Source organism: Phaseolus vulgaris, chromosome 6 (assembly GCF_000499845.2).
Source record: "Phaseolus vulgaris cultivar G19833 chromosome 6, P. vulgaris v2.0, whole genome shotgun sequence".
Classification (NCBI taxonomy): Eukaryota; Viridiplantae; Streptophyta; class Magnoliopsida; order Fabales; family Fabaceae; genus Phaseolus; species Phaseolus vulgaris.
Window position 1 is genome coordinate 30,200,533 of NC_023754.2, and position 19,528 is coordinate 30,220,060.

The 19,528-nt window shown below is 34.1% G+C and overlaps 4 protein-coding genes across 4 annotated transcripts; 3 read left to right on the forward strand and 1 right to left on the reverse strand.

Moving 5' to 3' along the window:
- The first annotated feature begins 2,256 nt into the window (after positions 1–2,256).
- On the forward strand, positions 2,257–5,463 carry LOC137832807 (uncharacterized). The gene is made up of 4 exons (XM_068641159.1): positions 2,257–2,713; positions 2,804–2,864; positions 2,947–3,091; positions 5,065–5,463. Exons 1-4 carry the CDS (start codon positions 2,515–2,517, stop codon positions 5,314–5,316), a joined length of 657 nt encoding a protein of 218 aa, XP_068497260.1. The 5' UTR covers positions 2,257–2,514; the 3' UTR covers positions 5,317–5,463.
- A 246-nt stretch (positions 5,464–5,709) lies between these two features.
- On the reverse strand, positions 5,710–7,349 carry LOC137832806 (chlorophyll a-b binding protein CP24 10A, chloroplastic). Its single transcript, XM_068641158.1, has 2 exons — positions 6,788–7,349; positions 5,710–6,437 (listed from the first exon to the last, which is right to left on the reverse strand). The coding sequence occupies exons 1-2, from the start codon at positions 7,012–7,014 to the stop codon at positions 5,888–5,890; spliced, it is 777 nt and encodes a 258-aa protein (XP_068497259.1). The 5' UTR covers positions 7,015–7,349; the 3' UTR covers positions 5,710–5,887.
- A 1,014-nt stretch (positions 7,350–8,363) lies between these two features.
- LOC137832802 (probable protein phosphatase 2C BIPP2C1) lies at positions 8,364–14,109 on the forward strand. Its single transcript, XM_068641149.1, has 10 exons — positions 8,364–8,787; positions 8,932–9,537; positions 9,656–10,359; positions 10,550–10,680; positions 11,077–11,143; positions 12,317–12,404; positions 12,774–12,940; positions 13,081–13,224; positions 13,391–13,519; positions 13,843–14,109. The coding sequence occupies exons 1-10, from the start codon at positions 8,580–8,582 to the stop codon at positions 14,002–14,004; spliced, it is 2,406 nt and encodes an 801-aa protein (XP_068497250.1). The 5' UTR covers positions 8,364–8,579; the 3' UTR covers positions 14,005–14,109.
- A 379-nt stretch (positions 14,110–14,488) lies between these two features.
- On the forward strand, positions 14,489–15,998 carry LOC137832808 (non-specific lipid transfer protein GPI-anchored 31-like). The gene is made up of 3 exons (XM_068641160.1): positions 14,489–14,975; positions 15,139–15,171; positions 15,685–15,998. The coding sequence occupies exons 1-3, from the start codon at positions 14,618–14,620 to the stop codon at positions 15,819–15,821; spliced, it is 528 nt and encodes a 175-aa protein (XP_068497261.1). The 5' UTR covers positions 14,489–14,617; the 3' UTR covers positions 15,822–15,998.
- Positions 15,999–19,528: the final 3,530 nt, after the last annotated feature.

Genomic DNA, 19,528 nt, shown 5'->3' on the forward strand with positions numbered 1-19,528 from the left:
TGTCACTAAAACTAATCTAATTTTTCTTGTAGTGATTAGTAAAGAAATAATGATTATACGCAATTATATGTAATTATACGTAAATATATTTTCTATAAATACATACAAGAGAATAAGACATTACCATCTCTCTTACCATATTTTTATATACAATTTTCTTATATGGTCTCTGACCGTCTTTCCATTTTTATCCACTAAATAAAAGATCATGTATGACAAAGAAGACATCACTAACAAGTCTTATGAAAATCTGGTCCAAGCCTTCATTATCGAGCAAATTCAACAATTGGCGAAGAAATAATAGTAAAAGTGATGCGTTTATAAACGTTTCTATTTGCTCATAACTTGTTTATTAATTATGCTTTTACGAAACAAAACCCGTGATTCCACAGTTCAGCACAACTTGCGTTACATGCACTTTCTACTAGCCGCCTTTTCTTACTCTTTCTCCTACTTTGGTTGCTGGATTCCGTCGGAGATGCACTTTCACCATTGCTTTCTGCAAGCTTCTGATGCTGCCACTCAGAGAACAGCTTTTGTAAACCTTAGGTTAAAAGGATACCAGGTTATTGATTATGCCAAAACGACAACAATTTTATGAGTTTAAATTAGGCTTAAAGTTCACTTTTTAACATAATATCAGAACCATTTATCTTAACGAGTATTTATTAGGCTTATCAGGTCACCCGCTATCGGATCGTTATCGAACCACCCATAATATATTCTTCCACTCACAAGCTGTCACTCTTAACGCGAGGGAGTGTATTGAAGATCTCACATCAACTAGAGATTAAAACATTTCATAGTACAAACCTCATCATAAGTCGATTTTATGAGGTTGAGTTAGACTTAAAATAAAGTCCACTTCTTAACACATTCTCTTGGAGATCTCACACACGACTAGAGATAAAGACATTTCATAGTATATAAGTGGGTAGTGCAAACCTAATCTTATAAACCAGTTTTATAAGGTTTAGTTAAACTTAAAATTCACTTCTTAATATAATATCAAAGTTAAGTTGAGTCTATTCTAACAATTATTAGGATTTGATCTCATCTTATCCAACTATTATCACACTATCCATAATATATAATTTCACGCTGAAGTTGATAACCTCAAGTACACTACTTAATATATTCTTTCGTATTTTCGTATTATTATATGGATAACATGCAAAATCAATTACACAACTTGTCCATGGAAGTTTTCTCAGTCGACACTTGTATTAATTATAACTCAGATATTTCCATATTGGATATACTAAAATGTGATGATTTTGACAATGGATTAATTACGAAGCCGAAATTATGGATGAAAATAGACAATTGGTTAGAGTTTTCAATCAACACAGTGTCTTATGTATACCATTGGAATGAAAGACTCTAATTATTCTGATGATGGTGATTTTCAAGGAGAGAAAAATCACGATCTTGACTTTTGTATGGCTAAAAAAATTGTAATATATTTTTTTTTCATGGATAATTTTTTTTAGCACAGAAATATTATATGTATGTACTGATTGCCATATTCCCAAATTAATACATATGAAAGAATTGTTAATGTATATAGTAATTACTCTAAAAATCAAATAAAAATAATATGATTAATTGATAATAATGTCATTTAATAGGAACAATTACACTGATAGAATGTGGCTATTAATTTATTACTATTATCGTTAAAGAATTGAATAATTTTTACTTGTATGTTTTTTTTTTCATTTGAAATAACTGTTTGCAAGGTATTTGTTCTTTATTATGACTAATTCTTCACTTTCTTGTTTGAATTATGTACTAAGAAGACATTTTTTCATTTTTTTAAAGGCAACCGTTTCTTTTCATTCCTACAATAGCATCAAACATCTCTTCCAAGTTCCCTTATCCTTAACTGTCATCTCATCAAAGAAATGGTGAATAGAACATTTAAAAAATAAAAATAAGTTAACCAGAATTTCTATAAATTATTTTATTAATTTTAATTTATAAAAAACTTATTTTATTTTTCGTCTAGAAGTATTTGTGAATAAGTTTATCATACATGTAAGAAAATAAAGAAAGCACGTAGTGAAGAGGAAGTAATATTAGAAATGCTATTTATTGGAACTCCATTTCTTACCTCAGTTGTATCTGTTTAATTGGAGTTTAGCGTACTAAAAGAGTAAAATGGTTTTTTTCCGATAATAATAATAGGATGCAGGGGATAATAATAATAGGGTGCAGGAAGCCATTTGTTGGGGTGCAGGAAGAAACACGCTTGCACTTCTTATGGTCCAACACAATACAACACTGAACTTTGATCAAACAACAAAAACATCATCGGAGTAACATAGGCTTTTGCAACTAGCACTTTCCATCATTTAACTTAAACTTCATTGTTCTTGTCGCCATTCTTTGCTTTTAACGTTAACCTGCAATTGCAATTGCAACTGCAACTGCATTCACACTCAATAACTCGGTGCCTCACTCTTCAATTGCAAGCTGTGGTGTGATTCTTCACTTCACGCTTCAAAGCCAATGGCAGCCTCTGCTTTCTCCAACGCGTTTCTTTCTCCCGTAACTCTTCCATCCAACCCCAAATCTATTTCCTTTCAACCCAAATTCCCACTTCTCAAATTCCCCAACACCAGATCCCACCCCTCCTTGACCAAAACGACCACGTTCTGTTCCTCGGATGCCGCCAATGCTCCTCAACATGACACCCCAATTGAATTAAGTACGAGTTTTAGTTTTGTTTTTCCCTTTTGATTCTCTATTCGTTTTAATTTTCTTCCTTTATTGAGAAGCAATTCTGCGTTCTTTGCAGGGTATCCGGCATTCCCAACCGTCATGGATATCAACCAGATTCGTGACATTTTACCCCACAGGTACTGTTAGCTCTTTTTTTTCTTCTCTTATCTGTTTTGTGAACATTGGTGAGATTCTGATTCACCTTTTTTCTTTATTCAGGTTTCCTTTCCTTCTGGTGGATAGAGTGATTGAGTACAATCCTGGTGTTTCTGCTGTGGCCATAAAGAATGTGACAATAAATGACAATTTCTTTCCTGGACATTTTCCAGAAAGGCCCATCATGCCGGGTGTTCTCATGGTTGAGGTACTAAGCTATACACTATGCTCATTGCTGGCCCTACCCTTTTATTGTTCTTGCCTTGTCTATAATCATGTGATTTTTATTCATGTGTATCTGCAATGAGATAAGCTATTTATCTGTATTGCTTTTTACGTGGATATATCGTTATAGTAGCTTGTTTAAAACTACAGGGATGAAAAACCTCTTGTAAACTTATGATATATCCATTTGTTTGAACTAAAAAGTGTTGTGGTTGGAAACTTGCTACTATCCTAGAGTTGTTGTTTTTTTCAAACTTGCAATTATCCGGGAGAGGAACTTCTTTAATATAAAATTTAAAAGATACTAGACATAATTGGATTAACTTAGTTCTTATGAAACCTCTCAAATTGATACACGGCGGTGTGATTGCTTGCATTCATAATAAGATGATCTAACTGTATTCACAAGTGAGAAAATCTATGAATTTGACTAAACACAACCAATTAAAATTTAAAGATGTTCATTTAGAAGCTTTACAACATTGAAAACATTATTTAGTGTTGTATGGAGCACTAAATTTGACTGTCATCTTCTTAAAAATGAATCAATGTTATTATTATAATTTCTCTTTCAATGCATGTCTCCTTAATAGTGAACTCACACACATATGGTACTGCATATGGTAAATGTAAATGTAAACATTTGAGATCTTGGGAATTCTAGATTAAGTTTCTCCAACTTGTGGTAGTTCTTCAATTTACCGTACTATGACCATCAGCAAATCAATAAAGCTTGTAGTTCTTGGACCATGAGTTCTGATTCGATTTTGCAAATGAAAAAAATCTTAACTTAGTTTTACGTCATTGGTTTGCTTCCCCCCAAGTCCTGAATGTGGGCGACAGTTGGCAAGTACACAGGTGCTCTATTTATGTTAATGGTATATAAATGATGTTGGGGCCATAGAACATGTTTCTGGCTTGTTTTCACGGCTTTTAAATGTTTGGTTGCATCTGTTTTTGAAGAAATTGTTTTGGTATCAGTGACGGTAGGCCTGTAGCTTTTTTAGTCCTTCATTTGTTAAAATGCATATTTCTCTGTGTTAGATTAGGAGACATATCAAATGCTCTTATCTACCTTATCAAGATCATGTTTGCATTAGACCTGTGTCTTTGCATCTACTTGTTCACTACTTCCATGGCATGTCTTGTGTAAATAGTGGACACGTTCACGGATTCATGACTTTTTGCCTCGAAAGTCATCTGAATGAAGTAGTGAAATTAATTTGACATTCCTGCAAAAGGAGAGTGGGACTGTGCAAGAGATACATTTTCTGAATATTTTAACAAATTATGTTTTAGCTTGCTAAAACTTCAAAAATAAATAGAGTAATTTTTCAAAAGCTACTCCATTGGGAATACTTTAACAAATCCAGTGTTATATTATACTTTAACAATAGAGTAATTATGTTCTTTAGTTTTTTCTTTCTCTGTCAAGTTTCATTCATGTCTCATTTATGGCATCTTTTGTTCATACTCAGAAAATGAAATTTAACTTATGTCTACTGTATACTCCAATGACGGATTGTCCCTCAATGTCTACTGTATTGTTAAAATTTGTTTATCTTTTACCATTTTAAATATGATGAGAACATAAAAAAGAGTCCAATATATACAGTCTCTGAAACTGGTTTTATATCTTTATCTTGATTAGACCAGCAGACAACAGCTTACGATTACTTGTTAGATTGTAAATATCATTTATATTCAATGAACTATAATTCTTAGGCTCCAACTTCTGTAGGACTTCTTTTTTTGAGATGAACAACCAGTCTCTATTAGTTTCTAAGTTACCTGTAAGCTTTAGAGCTGTATGCTAAAATACTATGTAATGGCTTCATTTCACTAGGAACTATCTCAGCCTCAAATGTAAGATTGTAAAGAAAAGAGGGAAATTTTTATATGATTTCTGTTAATCTGCTTTAAAAGTGGGCATAAACATGAGGTATTTTGCTGCAGGCAATGGCACAAGTTGGTGGTTTGGTCATGTTGCAACCTGAAGTGGGAGGTTCTCGTGAAAACTTCTTCTTTGCTGGAATAGACAAAGTGCGATTTCGTAAGCCAGTGATTGCAGGGGACACCTTAGTTATGAGAATGACGCTTACAAAGCTGCAAAAGCGATTTGGAATAGCAAAGATGGATGGGAAGGCATATGTTGGAGGTGAAGTTGTGTGCGAGGGTGAATTTTTGATGGCGATGGGGAGCGAATAAGTAGACATTCCTTCTGGAATTGAGTTTATATTCTTCTATCTTTTAATTTAAATGCTTCTGCTTTTGAATGCAGAACATTGGGATCATTTAATCTTAATGTATGCATTTTCAATGAAATCTATCTGAACATTCTGTTCTAGTTCTCTATATGACTTTGCTTTGATAGTTTTGTTATTTCGTGCAAGGCTAATCTTTTTGATGGATGAACTCATTGGCATTTGACCTTGTGTTCTCTCATCCAGATTTGTATTTGTTTATGGCAATCCAATATCTTTTACATTTTTTACCGAATTGTGCATAAAAAAGATACTTAAAACTCCATACGACTATGTTACACAGACAGGCACTGGCAATATTTTCAAATCTTCCATATGACTTCAACTAAACCTGGTCTGAGAAAGAAAAGAAAATGCAAGTATTTATACGGTGGCTACATTAGAGTACAGATATAAAGTGAATGCATCCATATTAGAGCATAGAATTTGAATTTGTCATGGGGTAACACAAACAGGACAAAGGTTCATTTGCAACTCCAGCCTCTCAACTCAATTATCTACATGAATTGTGTAGTTTACAAGCCAAGTGCGCCTAGGGGGGTCTTTCCTTGTCCAGCCTCAAAGTAGAAAATGAGCATGGCCAACATAGCAATCCTGGCATGCTTAATCTCAGCTAATTTCAATCTTTCCAGCTTCTCTGCATCTGGGATGTAAACTCCATCCTTGGTAGCGCCACCTAAGCCCAAAGGGTCAAAGAATTTGCCTCCTGGGTAGCCTTGTTCACCTGTAGCATTGGCAAAGTTCTCAGCAGTTTTTGACCATGGAGTTGCCCATTCCACTGACTGTGAGTCTGGGTTGAAGAAATCCACCCATCTCTTGCTCTCAACCCATCCCATAAGAAGCAACTGGGTTCCCAAAAGAGAACCAAACGAAAAAGGAGCAATTGCATTGGGGTCAGCTCCAGCCTCAAACCATGGCACTCCACTCCAGGCCTGCCCCACAAAGATACCTAAAACTGCAGCCATTGCCCACCTCCCATGAATCAGCTCAGCTTCTCTGTACCATTTGAGGAATGACGGGTCCTTCCCCAGGCCTAGTGGGTCAAAACCAAAGTCACCTGGTAGCCTGCACTTGAAACATAATAAATCAATTTCTAAAGAGAAATTTGGAGGAAAAAGTGAAGAGAGAAAATAAGAAAATTTGTGTTCAGATTTCAAATATGCAACTTCACCAAGTTCATGCCTCACCACCACATTCAACATCATTCCAGATGACTCACCCTAAAGCTAGGACATCATTCAACACCACAAAACAAAACATGACAGCAAACAAACACCTCTTCAACCGTTTCTGTCTTCTTAGTTTCTAAAACACTTAATTCAGAAACATTTTTTCAGAAAATGAATAGTCATGGAATTATCTCAGAAAACACATTTTGAAATAAAAAAAGTGTGAAGGAATTTGGGTGGACTCACGATCCATCAAGCCATTCTGGGTCGACGAGATTGCCACCAGCTCTAACACCAGGGAGCCATGACTTCTTTGGTGCTGCTGCAGCTACCACAATGAGTCTTCTAGGACTAACTGCAACACCAAGTTTGCCTCCAATAGCAGTGGCCAGAAGGGTTTGGCTCCTGCTTCCTCCACTCAAGAAGGAAGATCCCAACCCATTTAACACAGCACCAGATGTTGCAGCTGCCATGAGTCTATAAAGTTCTCTGGAGACAATGAGAAAAAAGAGGGTGGTTTTGAGGTTAACTTGTCAGATGCAGAACTTAGAGAGGTTTTATGTGTGAGTGGATGTGAAGTGTGAGAGAATCTAAGGAGTTCTGAGAGAAGGGCGAGTAGGACAGTGAAATCTGTAGAAGAAATCTTAAGGTATAATGGATAGATTTCGGACCAATAGGAACTAGATGTCCATCCTCATCCCACGTTTCTTCCAGCCACGTGGACAACTCAACCACCTATTCCCTCCACTTACCTTCTTCTTTCTATCTTTTCATGTTGTCCATGTTTAGGAAGATAATAATTTCCCATACAATAACGTCCAAACAAAACCATTTTTAATGAACCAACATGTGGATCACCATAAATCTGCTTCTTTCACCTCACAAAAATCTATGCCATATTCTTTATTTCAAATGGTACTCATCAAAGTTGTTCGAGAATAAATCATTAATTAAAAATTAATTTTTAAGATAAAAAAATCATTATTTTTACCAGTGAGAGTCGTATAACTGATTATCTTGTATCTTGTATGGATCTTTATAAATGGATTGATCGACACCAGAAATCCAATTACCCTTGAGTAAGTAGAGTTAGTGAAGTTAATCAGCAATAAGAGATAGGTAATAAACTTTCAAAGATACTTAAATTCTCTCAAATTCTCATCCTCATTCTTATTTATAAATGTTAGAGCTTATATAAATCCATTAATAATTTGTAAAAAATGAATTCTAGCCTTCCTTATTCTTTATTTTTTTTCTTTAAAAAAAGAGAGTTGTTTGATGGAATTTAAGATGATTTGTATCGATCTGTTTCTTATGTATGTGTATATATATACTATCCATGTTATAATATTAAAGACACAAATCTCATATATCGAGTCTACCTTTTAAAGTTTAATTTATACTTTTATATGGTTAACTAATAAAAATCGAGTAAATATGAAAAGTAGTTACTATAAATAATAGAAAAATATTAAAAATGCCTTTTTTTATCATCAACGAAAATTTAATTAAAAATTTATTTGAGTCTTGTTTCTTATTTAATGAGTCATTATTCATAATTCTATATTTCTAATAGTGTAGCTGCAAATAAAAATATGCTAAGAAAAACGTGTTACTGATGCATCATTAACATGGTATGAAAATCCTACTCATTGAACATGTAAACATAGATATATATAAATGTATAGAATAATATTAATAGGTTAAATTAGACTCTGCTTTTTGGTGAATCAAATGGTAAAACTTATTACAGTTTGAACACTTCTAATTAAATTTGTAATATACTTTTAACTTATAATACGAGTTTTTGGAAGGTAATAACACGACATAATCATCAAATGGATGGATGTAAGGTGCAGAGGTTTCAGGAATGGCTCTTCCTCTGTTTCTGTCTGTAATCTGTTGTTGTCCACACGTCCTTCCATTGGTCCACCCTCCTCATCACTCTCTTAAACCAACCCACAATGCAAATCACACCTTAATACAAAATTCAAAAACAAATTTTCAAATTTAAGAAGAAAAAATAGAACTTCATGAAATGGCTCATCTCTTCTCCAGAAGCTTCCATTGTCTCTGGTTACCACGCTGCGATCTTCCACCAAAATCTTCTGAAAGGCTTCGAATTTATGCTCCAAATCCACTTCCCAAACCTTGGGTGACCTTCACGCACCATACCCACATGCTTCCCAATGCCACTTCTTCGCGAAACTCTGATCCTGAGGATTTTGATGTTCTCTCTTCCACTGGTATGCTGCCTTAGCTCTCAAAGACTGTTACTTTTTTCATTTTTATCTTTTGGGTTCATGTTAATTTTCGGTTTTGGTTTCTGGGCTTTATTTTATTTTTCTGAATTGATCAATGTGGACTCGCGCTTCTGGTTATTTTGGCAGAACATTCTGATGGTACTTTTGTTTTCCGATTCGGCACTGCTAGCGAGATTAGACAACATTTAGATGAATTGAACAGAAAGAAAAAAACAGACGAATTGAAGAAAAAGAAAAAATCTGATGCATTGAACAAAAAGAAAAAACTAGATGCATCGAACAAAAAAAAGCTTGCTCGTGAGGGTGTTGTGGAAGAAGACAAAGCTGGTGTTCGAGCTTTGGTGAGTGATGGTGTTGAAAAATTGAACACTGATGTTTATCGTACATTAGAGGATGATGTTGAGTCTTCTTCGACTGTAGTAGTTAGCGTTGCTGATCAACACTCTCTGCTTCCCGTGAAGGAAAAAGAGAGTGTTGTTCTTAATAGTGATTATGGGAGTCCAGTGATCAATGATAGGCATTTGAAGTTGGATTCGGTGGAGGATGGTGATGGTCATCAAGAAATTTTTAGTGAAGATATTGGTGCTGAGTGTAATGGTTTTCTGAGTGCGTCTGAGGAAGATTCGGAACTTGATAGTGATCAAGAAGCTGTAGTTTCAACTGTTGCTCCAGAGTCTGACGCTGTCTCTGCTCTGAAGAGTGGCGCTTCTGCAGAAGTTGAAGAGGACGAAGGTGATGCTGCGGCTTATTTAGTGTCTTCTTAGTCAACATTATCCATTGATGTTTTTAATAGTGATTGTTCTGTTTGTCAGGTAGAAGGCTAACATTGAAGTTGCTCATCTCTCTACAGCTGGCAAGGGTTATGGTGTAGATGGAGTGACGAATAACTTGGCTACAGCGGTGGATGCTGACTTAAGTGAACTGGTGCAAGAATCCACTTCTTTAGAGTCTGAACTAGTTGGTTATAGTGCAACAAACAACCCAACTGCCACTGTTGCTGCTGAGATTAGTGAATTGGTGCCAGAATCCATCTCTTTAGAGTCTGACTCTGGACAAGTTGATTATACTGCAACAAACAACCCAACTTTCTTAGAGTCTGAGCAAGTTGATTATAGTGCATCAAACAACCTGATTGGTGATGAAGATGCTGATGGAAGTGAAGTGGTGCCAGAATCCATTTGTTTAGAGTCTGAACAAGTTGGTGATAGTGCATCAAACAACCTTACTCCTGCTGTGGGTACTGGCTTAAGTGAATTAGTGCAAGAATCCACTTCTTTAGAGTCTGAACAAGTTGGTTATAATGAAACAAAAATTCTGAATGCCGTTGTTGATGCTGACATAAGTGAATTGTTGCCACAAGCCACTTTTTTAGGGTCCGAACAAGCTGGTTATAGTGAAACAAACAACCTGACTGGTGGTGTTGATACCGAATTAAGTGAATTGGTGCCAATATCCACTTCTTTAGGGTCTGAACTTGTTGCTAACGATGAAGAAGCAACTCACCTCATTGTGGATGATTTGATTGATGCAAGTAAACCGGGAAAGTCAGAATTGGTTAGTCTTATTCCCTTTCCTTACAAAGGCTAAAATTTACTTTTTCTGTGCACGTTGTTTTGTTTGAGTACATTTAGCTATTCGACTATATTGGCCCTAACGGATGAAAGCATTCCCTTCAAGAACTGCTTTTTACTGGATTCATATGCTACAGTTTCTAATATCATTTCTGTGTTAATTTCGTGTTTAGTTACATGATGAGGTACCATCCTCAGATTTGGAAAACATCACAGATGTTGACAATACCGAAAGAAGTGATTATGAAAACTCATCACAGCTTACTACGTCACAGATACATTCAGTTGAGGTGGCTAGTGACCGGTATGCCAACAATCTTCTTTCTATTCTCTATTCTAAATTATGTTCCCTCTTCATGGCCAACAACACTGATATATGAAATTATTTCCACCCATCGAAACTTTCTCCCTTTTTATTCCATATGAATGTTTTTTAACATGATCTACTTACCGAATTTGGTGATAAAAGCAATGATAATTTTCAAATCATGCAGAGTGTTATAGAAGTTGTATATGGTGCAAGTAATACATTGTTGTTAGTAAGGAATGAAGTACAATAGCTCCCAATGATCATCATATTCTTCTAAAAACCAAATCATTAAAGATGCAAATATTTAGGTTTGATGCATGGCAACATCTTGGAATTTGGAAATGACATCTGTTTCATGGTTCTTTGCACTGGTTACTTGCATGCACACAGGACAAATACTTCAAAAACGGAGCTTTACCTAGTTTCTGGTGGTGCTTGCTTGCCTCATCCCTCAAAGGTACATTCCATACTTCAAAATCAAGACTCGTTCTTCCAAGTCTATAGGGATGGGAATGAAGCATGTTAAGCTTACAAATATCCGTGATGGGATTTCAGTGTCCTAGTTAAATCAAATTCTAAAAAAAAAGAGAATGATTTCAAGCTGTGTTTTCTATATATTTCTAGGGTATAAAATCAGGTTTGCTCCTCCATGATTAATTAATCACTACTCTGAATTCGTGATTGTTTCCCCTTTCCATTTTTTATACAATTCTTCAATTAAAAAAATATTTTTTGTGATAATTCTTGTTTTGTTTTGGTATGATTGATATGTTTGATGTTTTTAAGTGAAAAGAGTTTTACCCAAATTTATGGGAAGACTGACAATAAATAAATCTGGGAGTGTTCGTGTCAAATGTATACATGCAGTAGATAGAAGAAAATAAGAATTGTTAAATTCTACTGGAAAGTAATGACACTTGAAGGGTAATGACAAACTTATTTCTGGTCAGCAGGATATGTCATCTTGTTGTTTAAGCTGGTGCTCCCAAATGCTTTATTTAGTTTACTCAAATCTAGAAGCTTTTGCTTGCAGCACCCAATAAATTTGAACTTGCATCTTATCACTGACGCAAAATGACCAAAATGTCTTTATTAGTTTTTAAATAGGAGTGGAGGGTGTATCCTAGATTTGGTATTCCCTAATACATTTTTGAATTTGGGTTTTTGGAACACTTTTCCGAATTAGGCTTTTCAAAACAACTTTTCAGAACAGCCTTTCCGGAATATGTTTCTGGATTTTTGTTTTCTAGAATCCCTTTTCTGGAATATGTTTCCAGATTTTGTTTTCTAGAGTGTATTATTTATATTCTGGATTTTCCTTTCCGGAATGGAATTTTGGTTTTTTAATTCTACTCTAGAATTTCATTTCCAGAAGGCAAAAAATCTATTATGGATTTCCTTTTTCCAAAATATATTTTTAAATTCCAAATTTCCAAGTAAAGGGCAATTCTGGAATTTTCGAAATTTAATAGGTATAGGAAGCAATGGCCTAATGTGCAAATACTTCTAGCTTAGGAATCTGACTTGTTTATTGTATGTATATAATCATGAACCTGTGCATGACATTTTAAGTGATGGTTGGCTTGAATCCTGAAGGACAGATGATAAGCCAACTAATAACAAGTTTCAGGCATTGACAGGTAGGGAGGATGCTTATTTCATTTCTCAGCAAAACTGGCTAGCTGTAGCTGATGGAGTTGGTCAGTGGTCTGTTGAAGGTATTCTGTCTACAATATTTGGATATCCATTAAAACTACTGCACTAATATGCCCTTGTTTTTGTCCCTTATTTGTGTCTGTTTAAGGAAGTGCAGTGTGGTACAGAATTTCCGTTTAGAATGTTAGCATGTTACTTACTACAATGGTCCCATTTAATAAGCTAGTGCCATATCTTGAAATTAGGCTTGTTCTCCCTTTTGATAATTCTGAACCTGCATTTACTATCTTCATCTGTTGTTGGATTGGATGAATAGTGTTTAGCATCAGGCTTCTCATGTCTTGCCAGTTGCTATTATTAGAGCTCTGATCTGTAGTCTTTCTTAATTTTGTTCTATGCTTATAACTTACTCACCTTCGATAATTATGCAGGAAATGCTGGACTGTATATCAGGGAACTCATTGAAAATTGTGAAAATATTGTGTCAAATTATGAAAACATTTCAACAATAAAACCTGCAGAAGTTATCATCAGAGGTGCTGCTGAAACACAAACTCCAGGATCATCTGCTGTTTTGGTTGCTCATTTTGATGGACAGGTATATGGCGATTAAAAGCAGAGATAGATTCTACTTTTGGTCTCATCTCAGCAGCCAGAAAAGTATAAATAAATGTAAAACTAACCCCCCTGCAGTATATTTTTCAAATACGTAAATCATCTTCAGCAATTTATTTTCAGGTGCTTCATTCAGCCAATGTTGGGAACACCGGATTTATCATCATAAGAAATGGTTTCATCTTTAAAAAATCAACTCCAATGTTTCATGAATTCAACTTTCCGTTGCAGATAGTTAAAGGACATAATCCCTCAGCACTCATTGAGGTACACAATCTAACTTTTAGCATCCAATCATTCACCTGACATGATTAATATTTGGAAACATTTTTCATGTATGCACCGTTTGAACAGTGAGGCTCTAAAGTTTACAAGTGACATAAGAGAACTTTAGATTATCAAATAGTTAACATTCGTTAAACCATGGTTTCAGGGTTACACAATCGATCTACACGATGGTGATGTGATAGTTACTGCCACGAATGGCCTCTTCGACAATCTTTATGACCAAGAAATCGCCTCTATTATATCAAAATCACTACAAGCTAGCTTGACACCTCAGGTTCATACCCTTCTAATTTTGGTTCTGTGTATCGTTTCCTTTTTAAGGATTTTCTTCTCAACATTATATAAAATGTAGATATATATCATTATCATTTAAACTCATCATCTCAACTATCCAAAGTTGAGAAACACAAATGCTAACCAATTAGTTTTTCCCTTTTGACAACATTTGGGAATATGCTATTGTAAATTACCCTGTTGAAACGTATCTTTTCATAATCCAGGGTCAATATCATGATTTCCATGTGCTAATGAAAGTGGTTCTTCTTGAGTCTAAACTCCAAAACACTAGACAGCTTATGCTTACTTGTGCCGATGCAGGAAATAGCAGAATTATTGGCCGTGAGGGCACAAGATGTTGGAAGATCAACATCCTTAAGAAGTCCTTTTTCTGATGCAGCCCAAGCTCTTGGTTATGTGGGATATGTCGGTGGCAAGCTTGATGATGTAACCGTTATAGTGTCATTAGTTCAACCTAGGTAGCTATCTCCCATATTTTTGTCATGTTATATGTTCCATCTGTATATACAACCCAAGAGATGTGTGAATTTATCATGATACTGAATGGTAGTAACTTTTTTTTTCTCATGGTTTCTCCTCTTATTTGGGATCGGTGCAATCCTCCTGTGCAGGACAATAACACTTTATATTTCCTATCTATTCTGTAAGATACTTTTCAGTCATCTTTATTCTTGTGGACACTGCTAAAATGAACATAAAAAATTGAAAGGCAAAAATAAATAATGCACTTTTCTCGTAGCATAATTCTGCACAATTATATTCAGAACTTTTACACGTCGTACTACTAGTACATCACAAACTACGTCTCTGACTACACGTTTAAAAAGACTAAAATCGAAAATTATCAAAAGAAAACATATTTAATCACTGAATTAAACAATTTAATAATCGGAAACACTAAAGTGTGCTAGTAAATAAATAAATGGCCAAGATTAGTAAATAAAGGAGCCTAAATCTCCATAAAGGGCGAGTTCGAAGTTCCAGCTCAGACTGAGGGAGTGAGTGAGAAGTGACAGAGACGAAGTGAGAGTTGAAACCCCATAATCTCCACAGCCCACAGCACACAGCCTTGCTCATGGCACCCAAGTGGTTTCTCATTGCATGCGTCGTGGCCGTCATCTGGGCTGCTGACGTGGCTCCCACCGCCTCATCACACCAGGGTCACGCCCATGCCCCAGCACCCTCCGCCGACTGCTCAACCGTCGTCCTTACCTTGGAGGATTGTCTTTCCTTCGTTTCCAACGGCAGCACCCGAACCAAACCTCAGGGGAAATGCTGCTCTTCCTTGAAAACTGTGCTCACCACCGCTCCCAACTGCCTCTGCGAGGCCTTCAAGACTAGCGGTCAGCTCGGTTTCCCCATTAACACCACCAAGGCTCTCACTCTCCCAGCTGCCTGCAAACTCTCTACCCCTTCTCTCTCCAACTGTGGATGTTAGTTTTTCCTCTACCCATTTGCTTTTTCTCTCGCGTTTATTCCTCTTTGTCACCCGGGCCAGAGTATTTTCACACAAAGTCTTCTTTTTTACGGTCTGTCGAACATAAATTTCGACTCTTGCTAGGTTTATGTCGGTAATGAGATTTTTTTTTTTTGCAGTGTCTGCTTCGCCTGCTCCTGCTCCTGCTCCTGGTATGTTTACACGTTTATGCCATTTACCATCTTTGCTTTTGTGGTTCCATGTTCAATTTTATACCAAATTAAATGTTGGCCTTTGGGGGTGTACATTTGCTTCATCCCAAAGTTTTAAGGGCAATTTTTCATCTGTTTTCTTTCTTTTGTATTTAATCGTCTGGGTATACCTTTTGTAGACAGTTTTTAAATTAACTAAAACATTATCGATTATTAACTCAATTGTTGGCATGATTAATTGTTCTTCAAGATTTCTTTGTCAAGATGTTGGGTTTGGTTGGGAGATTACTGGATTTATTCATGTTTTTTATTAATAGTGAAATGTAGTAGCAAGGTGGAAGGAAAATAAAAAGCTGTTATCTGTCATATATCTTCTGCGTGTCAATTATGCATGTTTGTTCTTTATTGTGTGTTGTGTGAAATATTTTGAAGGCTTTTGATCAATGTTGTTAGGTTCTCGATCTCTCACATGACTGGTTTTTCTGATTTGAATCACTACAAATTTTCCTGCAGGTTTCTCTCCTCCAACATCTGCTGGTGCAAATGGATCTCCAGGTGTAGTTCCATCATCAACTCCTGGGAACGCAGCCTCAACTCCTGGATCCTTTATTATTTGCCTCTTTGTTGTTGTGTTTCTCGTTTCATTTTGAGGTAGGGACATCACATGAGAGATGTTCCTGTCTTTTTGACTTTTCCATCTTCTGCTAGACTTAATGAAGTAGATAACATTAAGTGTGTTGAACCTACTCTATGCTTGTATATTTATGTTCTATGATGTATATGAGTGAGTCTACCATTATTATTATATGAAGTGATATTAATGTGCATGTGCTTTGTATCTTGTTGACTAGTACGTGTGCCACGAGACACAAGGGAGAACTTGTTTGTGGATGAATTGTAATGACTAAACGAAAGCCAATAACAACTATGGTACATGAGTGACCCACTAGGCACCAAATGGGAAGCTTCTTTCTCATATGGTTTTTATTGTCAGCACCATAAGTACTCAACCAACTCCCTCTGCAAAATTATTTCCAGACATGGGTCCTGCAGGCTGTGTTTCGAAGATTTAACTCTAGCAGTTAAGTGTTTCAAAATGGATCTACTTTGGCAATTATTTTTAATGGAAGTTGGTTTTTTTTGGTGAAACTATTATTGTTTTTCATGTCATCGACAACCTGTATTGTTTATGGCTCAAAATTATGACAACTAACGCAAACAAGTTATCCATGAGTGAGCCTACGTTGTGGTCCTTTATCTGAGGCGAAAGGCATCTTTGTCCACTTTTAGGCACGTACGTGAGAAAAGAGGATGGGTTGATTGCCACGAAGGAAATGCCAAAATCTGTGGTGATGTGTAGCAGATAATGTTCGTATCTATATCCAGGAATGTAAGATTTGAAGATCAACTCTATAGGGCTAGAGTTAAGGGTTACCGAATGACAAGTTTTTCGGAATCTTGTTGAGTTTCATCAATGAAGAAAGTTTTTCGTAGTGGAATGGATTTCTGCAAATTGAGATCCAACATTATAAACAACAGAAACAAGAGGGAAACAAAAGAAGTTCTCCAATGAGGGGAATAAGAAATGTAACAATAACGTAAAATATAATGAGTATAATATAAAATATGAGTTGAAAGTATTTTTAAGGTTTAGGGTAAAATATTGGACATAAAGAAAATGCTTTAACTCGACAAAGTTTCTTAACTCGATAAAGTGGCAATTGCTTCCTGCACCATATCACTGCATCCAATTCCAGCGAGAAAGACGAAACTGTTCTTAAAAAAAATCCAAAATATGTGTTTTGGATTTTTTTCCGGAACGAAATTTTATATTATGGATTTTTTTATCTGGAATGGATTTTTCATTTTGTTTCTGGATTTTCATTTCCGAAACACAATAATTTCTTTTCCAAATTTTTTTTTCCATAATGTATTATTTTTCAATTCCAGATTTTTTTTGTCCAAAATAGAATTTTAATTTTTTTTCCGGATATTTATTTCCGAAACTCAATAATCACTTCTGGATTTATTTTTCTGGAATATATTATTTTTAATTCTGGATTTTTATTTCTGGAATTAAAGGCATTTTTGGAAATTAAAAAAACATGTTGGGTGCATGTTAAAAATGATTGAGTGTAGGAAGCATTTGTCCTATAAAGTTTCTTGCCGACCCAGTGTTGCCCTATTTGTTTAAATTAATTTCTTTAAATTTGTATTGTATATTAAATATTTTTAATTTATAGATAATTTGTTTGTCTTATAAGCATGTTTATAGATAAATTTGGGCAAAGAAACATATTATAGCTAACTGTGTCACTGAAAGGTTATTTTGAAAGGCATGAATTGTGAATTGCTTTCTCGGTACATTCTCAGATCCTCATGCTTTCTTAGTCGCATTAAAGGTCAACCAAAAAGGCTAATAATAGACCTTAATCAAAAACTAAGTTCTTAAATAAAGAATGTCAAATTCTCCCTCCACTTCATTCTCTTCTTTCTTTATTTTCAGGTTAATCCTGAAAAAACGATTTTAATTTTTTTAAAAAATTTAAATAATTTGAAATTAAACATAATCTCACCTTTTAAAATAATTTTAGTTGTACCGGCATTCCATATACTTCTTTCAGCCACAATACTTCTATTATTCTTTAGTCACAGTATTTGAGAAAGTTGTTTCATCATTTGAACATATATGAGAGAGTTGCAAGAAGATTCGTTGTATTTGATATTTTTCAATATGAAGATAATATTTTGTAGTTTTGTACTTCATTCTTGCATCTAGTTGAGTTTTATTTTGGTTGTGATTTCCAAAAAATGAAAAAAAAAAATAAGCGAATTAAAACACAACCACCACCACTAAAAACATACAAAACTTTTCTCAACCACACATTCGCCACTAGCCATCATCAACACTTAAGAACAAAGAGGAAGACATCATACTCAAAAGGATATTATTAGAATTAAAAAAATATAAAGGTGCAGGAAAAAGTTATAAAGGTGCAGAAAGAATTTACCTAAATTCTAATTTTAAGCCCATTAATGATATTGGGCTGGATAATAATTTACATTAACAACTGAGTGATATTGAAAGTCCAATATGGAGAATATAGAGCATTACTTTATCAAGAAGAACAAAATATTAGAAGAAACAACCTATTTGAAACAATGATTCTTCGTACCTAATTAACATTCATTAACTCAAGCCCTAATACTTATATATGATAATTTTATTCATTAATTGTACATACATTATTTACATCATCACATGTTACAACGGATGCATGATTTAAATTTGATTTATATTGAACAATTTTTTTTTTCTAAATTTAGTTGATTTTTTTTTTCAATTTTAAATAAGTGAAATAAATATATTAAACTATTAATGTTTTTATAATGAATTATAGTTTTTCTTTAATTTATTAATAAATTCAAAAAAAAATTATATTGTTGTAGTAAGTCCAATAGTTTGCATCGTTTTTTTACCGTCTCGGACAATTCTTTCCTTTTTTTTAGCAAATTTATGTTTTTTTTTTAAATTATGAATCTAAATAAGTTCCTTAGGAAAGTCCTGCCAAGATTTGCACAATTTATATAATAAGGACAAAGTTGTTTCATCCTAACAAAATTTTGATTAGCAAACATTTAAAGTGAATTTTACTAAAGTTATACATTTAGAGCACAACTTAAAAAATTTTGCTGAATTTTTTTTTAAATCTGTTTGTTTTTTTAATAAAAATATAATAATTAATTAAATTATTGAGTATCTTAAAATTTGACAAATTATGAGTTATACATTGGATTAGATGTAGTCATATGTTTCCATTACAAAAAAAAAAATCATTGAATCAAAATTAATTTTAGAAAAAAAATAATTAGTTAATATAATGATCAAATTAAAGATCATTTATTAATCAGTTTATATTACTATATTAAATAGTTTATAAAATAATATTTAATTAGCTATTAATGTTTATCTATCAATTATTTAAATTCTAAATTTGGTAGAACAATCTTATTTGATATAAACTAAAAGTTTTTAATATGATAATTACATAAAACTACTGACTAAAAAAACATTCAAATATTTAATGCAACCACGTATTGATAAAATGTAACGATTTTACCTTAATTAATCTTTGGTTGATATAATTTATATATATATATATATATATAAAGAGAGAGAAATAAAAATTTTCCGGGATAATATTATTGTTGAATATATTTCATTAATTTTTTTTCAAAATGTACTTTGTATTATAGTCAAAATTACTGCATATTTTAGAACTTGTTTAAAGTATTTGTTTTCGCTATTTTAAAATATTTTTGGTTTAAATATTTTTTTTCCAAAGTATGGTGGACT

What these genes read in the sequence shown, in the direction of transcription:
- LOC137832807 (XM_068641159.1), top strand. Translation starts at nt 2,515, where the DNA reads ATGGCAGCCTCTGCTTTCTCCAACGCGTTTCTTTCTCCCGTAACTCTT. An exon ending in TGACACCCCAATTGAATTAA is followed by an intron (nt 2,714 to 2,803) that starts GTACGAGTTTTA and finishes CGTTCTTTGCAG; the next exon opens with GGTATCCGGCATTCCCAACC. An exon ending in CGGGTGTTCTCATGGTTGAG is followed by an intron (nt 3,092 to 5,064) that starts GTACTAAGCTAT and finishes ATTTTGCTGCAG; the next exon opens with GCAATGGCACAAGTTGGTGG.
- LOC137832806 (XM_068641158.1), bottom strand. Translation starts at nt 7,014, where the DNA reads ATGGCAGCTGCAACATCTGGTGCTGTGTTAAATGGGTTGGGATCTTCC. An exon ending in CCAGAATGGCTTGATGGATC is followed by an intron (nt 6,438 to 6,787) that starts GTGAGTCCACCC and finishes TTTCAAGTGCAG; the next exon opens with GCTACCAGGTGACTTTGGTT.
- LOC137832802 (XM_068641149.1), top strand. Translation starts at nt 8,580, where the DNA reads ATGGCTCATCTCTTCTCCAGAAGCTTCCATTGTCTCTGGTTACCACGC. An exon ending in AACCGGGAAAGTCAGAATTG is followed by an intron (nt 10,360 to 10,549) that starts GTTAGTCTTATT and finishes TTTCGTGTTTAG; the next exon opens with TTACATGATGAGGTACCATC. An exon ending in TTGCTCATTTTGATGGACAG is followed by an intron (nt 12,941 to 13,080) that starts GTATATGGCGAT and finishes ATTTATTTTCAG; the next exon opens with GTGCTTCATTCAGCCAATGT.
- LOC137832808 (XM_068641160.1), top strand. Translation starts at nt 14,618, where the DNA reads ATGGCACCCAAGTGGTTTCTCATTGCATGCGTCGTGGCCGTCATCTGG. An exon ending in TTCTCTCTCCAACTGTGGAT is followed by an intron (nt 14,976 to 15,138) that starts GTTAGTTTTTCC and finishes TTTTTTTTGCAG; the next exon opens with TGTCTGCTTCGCCTGCTCCT. An exon ending in TGCTCCTGCTCCTGCTCCTG is followed by an intron (nt 15,172 to 15,684) that starts GTATGTTTACAC and finishes ATTTTCCTGCAG; the next exon opens with GTTTCTCTCCTCCAACATCT.